At 39.0% G+C, this 10,402-nt stretch overlaps 1 protein-coding gene across 1 annotated transcript in view; it reads right to left on the bottom strand.

The window, feature by feature from the left end:
- The window catches only part of foxk1 (forkhead box K1), a 99,609-nt gene that overhangs the window by 15,776 nt on the left and 73,431 nt on the right, over positions 1-10,402 (bottom strand). The window contains 3 exon segments of the mRNA XM_051933784.1: positions 9,359-9,505; positions 10,018-10,113; positions 10,115-10,179. Coding sequence (XP_051789744.1) covers positions 9,359-9,505; positions 10,018-10,113; positions 10,115-10,179 — 308 coding nt within the window.

Raw genomic sequence — 10,402 nt, 5'->3', positions numbered from 1 at the left:
ACTTTGAAATTACAGTTTCAATGGTTTAGATGACAGAACCTGCAGAAAATGCTATTTAAAATGGGTAGGTCACACTGTTCTTGCTGTGAGTTGTGCACACACACACACACTGACTTTAAACATATCATGTATGCACCAGCTAAAGTATTCAACCACAGCAGAGTCAAAGACATCATCAAAAATAAACTCCCCTGAAAACCACTGAGACCAGTGTTAATGATGGAGACCAAGAATGCCACTGCTGCAGAGGGCTAAGAAATGTAAACACAGGACTTACATTCATACTCGTGAAAAGACCCGTCCATTAAAGTCCGGGAACCATTCTGTTACCTTCTCGTACTTTAAGCTTATAGAAGAGGTATAATGGAATGGTATTTTTTGTGGCGTACACTGGGTTCTCCTTACTAATCAACCACAGCATATATTTTTATTTAAGTAATTTGTGGAGGCAAGATGATATAAAAGATTAAATTGTAGTCCTTTAAGTGAGAATTGGTACAGAGAATCAAATTTAAAACTACAGTAATCCCTCGCTACTTCGCGGTTTACTTTTCGCGGATTCACGACTTCGCGGATTTTATATGTAAGCATATCTAAGTATATAACGCGGATTTTTCGCTGCTTCGCGGGTTTCTGCGGACAATGGGTCTTTTTACTTCTGGTACTTGCTTCCTCAGTTGGTTTGCCCAGTTGATTTCATACAAGAGATGCTATTGGCGGATGGCAGAAGCTACCCAATCAGAGCACGCAGTTAAGTTCCTGTGTGCTGCTGATTGGCTCAGCGACGGAGTGTTGCATTAACCAGGAAGTCTCATCTCACTCATTCAGCATTAACATGCTACTGCTTCAGGGGCCGTGTCCAAGCGCCAACAGAAGTTGCAAATGATTGCAGAAAAGGTAAAAGTTTTGGATATGTTGAAGGAAGGGAACAGCTACACCGCTGCAGGACACCATTACAGCATCAATGAGTCCACGATTCTTTTTATTTAAAAAGGAGGAAAAGCATATAAGATCTACGGCCGCAGTGTCCTTTAACCAGGGCGCAAAACGAGTTGCAAGTGGACGTGATAAGGCAGTAGTCTATGGAATCTGCTTTAGGAATCTTTGCAACAAGGTCGACGACGTCATGAACGCCTACAAGATGCTACGTGTACTTCGCTATACAGTAAGTGTAAACTTATCTACCGATTTCATATTGCTTAGCAGTTGTCCCTGTTATTAATAGAGTAAAGGGTGGGTTGTAAACAATACAGGGAGGGTTTAAAAACGTCCAAATACACGTTAAATAATTAAATAAATATGGTGTCCCTACTTCGTGGAAATTCAGTTATCGCGGTCGGCCTTGGAACCTATCTCCCGCGATGAGTGAGGGATTACTGTACAGTGCAATTAGTAGCCCATTCAAAAATACACAGCAGAGAAGAGTATGTACATTAAAGCATGGTCAAAGCAATCTATGGTCTTCATGTAGCCCAGCCAGTATAATCACAAAGGTGTTTACAAAGCAAATCTGCTTACTGTATAAAGTAGCCCAAAAGGTTATAGGACAAACAATAATTATAACAATACTGTGATAATCTTAGTGTCAGTGATTACAATGCTAATTTCAGTTATTCAGATTTTTGAGGTAAAAACCAAAAACTGAAGTATCGGTAACTGTAATGGTCAGATGTAAATTGTTTGATTTTTCTAGTACTGAAAACTACTCATTAGCATGAGAAAGATAAATCCGCCACACACTTCTAATTGGACTTAGACTTTTTTGAACTTCATGGGTGAATTCACACAGAAGCACAAGTGTCTTCAGGATGACACAAAAACCTGCATTTTCCCAGCTCAGAACAGTACAAAGTCATTCTAGGCAGTAAAATATTTCTGGCACCTTGGTAGTAAATTATGCAAATTTCTTAATTACAGTAAACTAGGAGATTTCATAGCCAAAAAATGTAACTTTTTTCCTTCCTGTGTCTGACTTTGTCACATTATTTTTATATATGATTGTGGCTGTGCTCTCTTTACATTTTATGTTTAGGCAATACTGTTATGAAAGTATGAGGGAGAGAAAGACATCATATCAGTAATGCAAGGATAATACTTCTGTCACTGAAATTTAAGAACTTATCCATTTGCACAAAGGTGGCAATTAGTGCATTTACATTACTTGGCTTTTCACAGAAATCTGGTTTCTAAATTATCTTGTAAGCCCTTATTAACCAGGATATCTGTCTCTTAGAAATCAGGTTAACATAGGCTGATTTTTCCACGTGTAACCAGGCTAAACCTAAGGATTTAGTCTGTGCATGTCTATTACACTCTCTGCTAACCTGTGAATCTGTTACATTCGCACACAAATGCACAGGAGATTGCATTACTCTATAATCCCAAATCAGAAGAAGTTGGGATGGTATGGAAAATCCATCCATCCATTATCCAACCTGCTATATCCTAACTACAGGGTCATGGGGGTCTGCTGGAGCCAATCCCAGCCAACACCGGGCGCAAGGCAGGAAACAAACCTGGCAGGGCGCCAGCCCACCGCAGGGTATGGAAAATGCAGGTATATCCTCTTTAATAAAATCCCTGTGTGCGTCCAGGTGTCCGTGTGTGTGTGTCTTCTGGTGAAGTGCGCATGCGCGGGGCACGGTGCGATGCGCGATATTACTGTCAGAGAAAATTATAGGCGTTTTACGGAAATACAAACCAGTATTACTGCGAGAGGAAATTAAAGGTACACAATACAGTGATGCATATTACAGCCACATACAAGCCAGTATTACTGTCAGAGAAAATTAAAGGCATATTACCGACGCGCACGCCTGTATTACCGCCAGAGAAAATTAAAGGTGTATAACGGACGTACAAGCCAGCGGACAGAAAATTAAAGACACACAATACACGGCGGCAGCCCACGAAGAACGGTCAGCTCAGCAAGTAAACATTAACAAAAGAAAGGCTGAAAGAAAGAAAAATACGAACAACAAAAAGAATGAGGTCAAAGTCCCTTGCCATTTAATATAGACTGTTCCTACTAATGTTTATGCACTACTGTTCTAGCGCCCGTTATTGTAACGGGCTAAATGACTAGTATATATATACAGTGGTGCCTCACACAACGAACTTAATTCGTTCCAGGAGCAAGTTTGTTATGCGAAAAGTTTGTTATGTGAAACGCGTTTTCCCATAACAATACATGTTAAAAAAAATAATTCGTTCTGTAGCATAAAATATGCTAAGATGACATAAAAAAAGATAAATTTTTTGTTATTATTTTTATTTAGATACATCTAAAAACATAATTTTTAAAAAAAAAAACACACATTTTTTTAATTTTAAGACAGACTAAGTAGAGTCTACCGAATCTTGCACATCTTCATCCATTTTCTGCTTTTTGGCCGATGGTTTCATGAAAAACCTGTCCAAAGTCGTTTGTTTTTCTCTTTTCTTCAACATCTGCCGGAAATAACGGACAAGAGTATCGGAGTAAAGATCGTTGATCCTGTTTGCTTCAGCTGAATCCGGATAGTGGGCATTGGTAAACTCCTGAACTGCTTTCCATTTGACCAGGATGTTCTTGATGTCAGCAGTTGGGATTGGTTGATTGTTTGATTGTTGCTCCTCGTTATCAGATGACGCTTCCCTTTGAGCATTGTCCTGTTGCTGGACCAGAAGTGCTTGGAGCTCTTCAGTTGTCAGCTCTTCTTCGTGTTCCTCAATAAGCTCCTCTACATCCTCTTCCTCTACCTCTAATTCCAACCTTTGGGCCACTGTGATGATGTCCTTCACCACTTCTGTGTCATCAACTACTGCTTCTTCCTGGGTCCACGAAGGCACAAGCATCTTCCAAGCAGAAATGAGGGTCCTTTGTGACACTTCTTCCCAGGCCTTCTGTATAAGTCGTATTGCCATAAGGACATCAAATTTCTCCTTCCAAAACTTTCGGACAGTCATATTGTCTCCACCAAACTCGCATTCTTCAAACACCTTATTAAAGAGGGCTCTAGTGTAGAGTTTTTTAAAGTTCGCAATAACTTGCTGATCCATTGGCTGAAGAATGGATGTGGTGTTTGGTGGCAAATACTGCACCTTGATAAAAGGATAATTTTCCTGCAATATTTCCTCTAGGTCTTTTGAGTGAGAAGGGGCATTGTCAAGTATCAGAAGGGCTTTGAGCGGCAGTTCTTTTTCCAGCAAGAATTTCTTCACGGCAGGAGCAAAGGTTTCCAGAATCCATTCGTTGAAGATAACTTGGGTCACCCAGGCTTTTTGATTGGACTTCCAATGGACGGGCAGTTTGGACTTAATAACGTTATTTTTCTTGAAAATTCTGGGATTTTCAGAGTGATAAACCAATAGAGGTTTGATCTTGAGGTCTCCGCTGGCATTAGACGAAAACAGAAGAGGAAGTCTGTCCTTCATGGCTTTGTGTCCTGGCAATTTCTTCTCCTCTTTTGTAATGAAGGTTCTGCTCGGCATTCTTTTCCAGAAAAGACCCGTTTCATCGGCATTGAACACTTGTTGTGGGCAGTATCCTTTATCCTTAATACATTTTTGAAAGTTAATAGAGAACTTTTCTGCTTCTTTCTTGTCAGCACTGCCAGCCTCACCATGCATAGTAACGCTGTGGATTCCACACCTTTTCTTAAATCTAAAAAACCACCCCCTGCTGGCTTTGAATTCTTCTTCATTATCTTGATTGCTGCTACTTCCAGGGACGTTTTTCTTTAGATCGTCATAAATTCTCTTGGCTTTGTGACAGATAATATCTTGGGTTGTTACGTCACCTTTCACCTGCCTGTCCTTAATCCAAATCGCTAATAGCTTCTCCATTTCCTCGTGGATTGAAGACCTATGTTTTTCATGAAATAGTTTTGATACTCCTTTGGCTACTTTGGCTGATTTGACTGCATCCTTATTTGTCAAAATGGTGAAAATGGTGGTCTTGCTGAGGCCAAACTCTTTGACGAGGTCACACTGTTTTACCCCACATTCACTCCTTCTAATTATTTCCTGTTTCATTTCAACAGAAATCACCTTCCTGCTTTTTTTAGAAGCCATGATATAAAAAAAATATTGAGTTTAACTTAAAAGGACGACTGCCGTGATACGTGCGTGATTTAATTCATAATGAAGAAAGATTGCCACGATACGTGCTTAAGTTAAGCGCAGTGACTAACGACTGCCTGCAGTGCCTGCGCGGAAGGATGCAATACATCGGCAGCGATCGTGGAAGCTCGGGCAAAGCGGTCGTGGAAGCTCGGGCGACTTCGTTGTGTGAAACGAAGTTCGTTGTATGAATCATGAAATGAAGTTCGTTGTGTGCAGCGTTCGCTGTGCGAGGCACCACTGTATATACACACATATATATATATATATATATATATACACATATATACATATATATATATATAAAGCACAGCGATTCTCAAATTTACTTTGATTTTATTTCATTGCTGACAGTAAGAACCCAAGATATTTCATGTTCTGTCTTATCAACTTCATTTAATTTGTTTATATACATTGTCACACATGTGCGCATGGGAGGCAGCTAAAGGGCTCAAATGAGGGTAATTCCACACCAGGCCAAGGGACGGTGAAGTGTGCCAACCTTTTTGCTCTTCCTATGCAAACCAGTTATGGGATATCCTGCCTGGTTCCAATGATGACACTTCCGGACACCGGGCCCGATGACATCACTTCCTATGCCTAACCATAAAACCGCCATTTTGTTTCATCCAGTCAGTTATGTTTTGGACTCGAATCTGTAAACAGCTCACATTTAATTGCCTACTTTGCAGCCTGATTTCAGGTATACAGGTGGCTGACCCAAACCTTTTCTGTGGCATTTGTCGGTATATTTGACAACATCCATTCCTGCATTTCAGGCCTGCAACACATTCCAAAAAAAATTGGGACAGGGACAAATTAGGGCCAGTAATGAGGTAAAATAATTTAATAATGATGTAACTTCAAACAGCTGACGTCAACAGGTGATTGTAATCATGATTTGCTACAAAAGCAGTATCCATGACAGGCTGAACACCATGAAAGTCTTTGAGGAGCAAAGATGGGCAAAGGATCTGCAGTTTGTCAACAAATGTATGAGAAAATTATTGAAATGTTTAGAAACAACGTTCCTCAAAGAAAGAAGGGATTTACATATTTCTCCCTCTACAATGCATATCATTAAATGATTCAACAATTCTACATGGAAGTTAAGTGTGTAAAGAGCAAGGGCGCAAGCCTAAGCTGAACACCATGATATATGATCCCTCATACGGCGCTGCATGAAGAACTATCACTCATCAGTAGCTGATACAACCACATGGGCAAGGGATTACTTTGGAAAATCTTTGTCAAGCACTACAATACAGTGTTAGATTCACAAATGCAACTTAAAAAACTTTACTGTGCAAAAAAGCCTTTTGTTAACCATGTCCAGAAGCTTTATCAACTTATCTGGGCTCAGAGGCATCTGGGATGGACCATCACACAGTGGAAGCGTGTAATGTGGTCAGACAAATGAATATTCCAAAGAATCATCCAGACTGTTATTAGCAATAAGTCCAAAATCCAGGGTTTGACATGAGGAAGGTAATTTATAAGTACATCAATATTTTAAAGCGACGTATGCTGCCGTCAAAACAACATTTTTTTCAGGGATGTCCATGCATTTTTCAACAAGACAATACAATACAAAACAACATTCTGTACACATTACAAAGGCACGGCTGTAGAAGAAGAGGGTACGGGTACTGGGCTGCCTACTGGACTGGGCCCTGCCTGCAGTGGTCCTGGACTGTCCTCCGTAGAGAATGTGTGGAGAATTTTGAAACAAAAAATATGACAATGAAAACTCGGTACTGTTGCACAGCATAGACGTGTTTGCAGGAAGAATGGGACAAAATAACACCTGCAATGCTTCATCACGGGGGCATCCTCCGTGCCAAAATGTCCCTAAGTGTTGCGGAAGGGAAGTTGAGACATTACAAACTAGTGAATGTTTTACCTCTCCCAACTATTTTGGAATGTGTTGTAGGCCTGAAATGCAGGAATGGATTTATATTAACAAATGAAAATCAAGTTGACCAGACAAACCATGAAATATCTTGGGTTCATACTGTCCTACAATGAAATAAATGTTAAAGTAAATTAAGAATCACTGCATATTTTTTTAATTTGCATTTTCCATTACTATCCCAACTTTATTCGACTTGAGGTTGTATGTCCTGGTTGAAATAACAGCAACTCAGTATTTCAGAAATTGTTAAATTTATGTTGTTGAGTGGGCGGCACTGGTGGCGCAGTGGTAGCACTGCTGCCTCGCAGTAAGGAGGCCTGGGGTTCGCTTCTCTGGTAGCTCCCTGTGTGGAGGTTTGGCATTGTCTCCCAGTGTCCTGCAGGGTTATCCACCCGGGAGCTCTGGTTTTCCTCCCACCAGTCCAAAGACATGCAGGTTAGGTGAATTGGCGAAGTCTTAAATTGTCCCTAGTGTGTGCTTGGTGTGTGGGTATGTGTGCTCTGTGGTGGGCTGGCGCCCTGCCCAGGATTTGTTCCTGCCTTGCGCCCTGTGTTGGCTGGGATTGGCTCCAGCAGACCCCCATGACCCTGTGTTAGGATTAATAGCAGGTTGGATAATGGATGGATGGATGGATGTTGATGAGCTGAACCTTCAGTGCTAAGTTGTGCAGTACAATCTCAGAGAATGATTTAGATGGACATGCATAGATGGACAGATTACTTTTTTTAAGTAATGAGTAAACTAAGAAAAAATACTTATTTTATTGATGTAAAAAATACAGGTACCCTTTGTTATTATTACTCCCGGACCAAAGAGTGTAAGCTAAGAAGCAAACATACCTGGTAATGCTGCTGTCAATAGCTGGGCTCAATTGCACAAGCTAAACAGAACAGTGTGCTGTGTGGAATCCCAGTAAGAGACATAGTAATAAAGTATCAGTTTAGTGTTCATCCAGCTATTTGCTACAGATATGCTGAAATTGTTACGATCAGGTAAAGCAGATGGCCAGTGTTTCATACCATGAATCTGCAGGGGTTCAGGTTAAGGATGTAAAAAGTGGTTGAATATGATATTTACTTTAAAGCACATGAAGGACACATGTATTTATAAAACACTCTAGTAAATTACTATGTTTGGCTATACTTCTGGTCAGTTTCAAGAAGATTCTATATGGACTTAGGATTTAATTACAAATGCTGGCCATTCAAATGTGCAGTTTTTTCATGCAAAAGAAGAAAGAGTAACGCAGAAGTAACACACAGTTTGTAAATTATTATATTTTTATAACTAACCAATATAACATATTTAGTTACATTTTTTGTAAGTAATCAGCAATTGTAACAAAGTAATTTTTTAAAAGTAACGTTACCCACTTTTGCTCATGAGACACAGGCTCCATTACTTGCTTTTAGATCAAGGTGGCCAATGAGGATATTTATCTTTTTTGCACAGCTCAAGGACTTCAGAGAAATATGCGAAAGGAGAACTCCAAAAAGAGTTGTATGCATGTTAACAGAGATTTTTACAGAAAACCAGGTTTCTGCGCATAACTGGGTTTCTCACCGTGTGTCCCAGTTTTGTTTGTGCATGTAAACACACTGAGTGAGCTGGAGAATCTCCAGTTGCCATAAGGAATGCCTGCAATTTCACATCCTACTGCTTGTCACTTTGCAAAAGCAGAAATATACTGTGGGACTGGATACAAACAAAGACCACATACTGTATTTAGACTGCTGTTTTAACCCATATTTGAAAGAAAAGAATAATTCAGGAAACCAACCTTAGATGGGATGCTGCCGGGGCAAAACTCACAAGCACCTATGCTGGATCAGAGGGAAATGGCAGTTCAAGATTGCAGTAGGAAACTAGAGTATCTGAGAAAACTCATGCAGATTCTAGGGCAAAAATTGTATAAGGCTAAGATTTAAAATCATGTAAAACAAATTCAGTACTCCTGCTACTCATTAAATCCTACCATGCCATGTAGTTAAGCAAACACATAATCCTGGCTTTACGGTAAAAAAAATAATAATGTAGAGTGTGCAAGACAATAATGAACAACTTTCTGGGAGTCTTAAGCTACCCACATTTACATATCATTTTAAAAGGAGTTTACTACATGGTATGTATTTATTTGTTTCAATAATTATCACAGCAATTATTATATATGTTTTTATAATTGTCCTGGTAAAACACATGTTATAATGCTACCTAATGAATTGAGCTATTAATAACTCAAGACAGATTGAGTAGCAGCATAATAATGTATGCTAAACTCCTCCAATAATTACAAAATAAATACCATTCCAGTCATTGGATCCATCTATCTTGAATACCCACCTGCCAGCCTTTGTCTGCAGTCCTGTAATAAGGATAATGCTTGGTTATATGAGTGTAGATTCCACTTAGTGTTAACTGTCTGTCCTGAGCTGAAGAGATAGCTTGAACAATAAGTTGTGCATATGAATATGGAGGCTTTGATTCATCCTGTGAGGCAAAAAGGTAAACAAACATTTTAGTAATCTCTATGTTAAAAAATCTTATCCAAGCAAAAAGGTAGTGCAATGCATAACTTTCTTTATATCTAAATAATACATTCTCAGAGGGAGTTGTGAATTTACATTAATCAAGAAGTTTTTCACCCATGTACAACCTAAATAACACAGAACAACATACATGGAATAACCAAAAACTAGATTAGGTCCATCATTATTATATACTTATTTCAAACATGCAAAGGAACAATAAACATAATGATGAACACCTGAGTGAATACTTGACAATATTACAAAAACATTAAAATAAAACATTTAAAAAAAAATTTCACTACTCTTAACATATATTTAAAAAAGCCACTTGACCATTTTACATCAAGGGTTATGACATGTGAATACTGTGTTTAAAACAATGTTTTTCTTTATTTTATTTTTTTTTCCTTTGGTTTAGCAGAACAACAGTTAACTCTGATCTATAAAGTAAATGTGTTTTTTTTTTTTTACCTTAGGACTGTCTCCCTCCAGATGTGTCTCCTTGTTGCTCTGATGCTAGCCTTTGCTGCAAAACTCTGCAGCCAGCTGCAGGTCTGTGGTAATATATACGCCCAAATCGATATCCGGACGATCCAGCACCTCGTGGACTGGCTGGACAGGAATTAGGAAACACTATAAATAATAAAGAGAGAAAAAGCATAGAAAAAGGACTGGATAAAGGCATAGGAAAGGGTCTTTATACAATCTGAAATTTAAAAAAAATGTTATAAAAGTAAAATGCCACTTATTCCATCTCATTTCATCTAGAGATTTCTCTAAGTATATACTATTCATGCATAAGAAACAATCATCAGAGATCAAGCATGGACACTGTGGACAGTTATAAAGGACAATG

Source organism: Erpetoichthys calabaricus, chromosome 11 (assembly GCF_900747795.2).
Source record: "Erpetoichthys calabaricus chromosome 11, fErpCal1.3, whole genome shotgun sequence".
Classification (NCBI taxonomy): domain Eukaryota; kingdom Metazoa; phylum Chordata; class Cladistia; order Polypteriformes; family Polypteridae; genus Erpetoichthys; species Erpetoichthys calabaricus.
The sequence above is the reverse complement of the archived record's forward strand: the minus strand, read 5'-3'. Positions and strand labels throughout refer to the sequence as shown.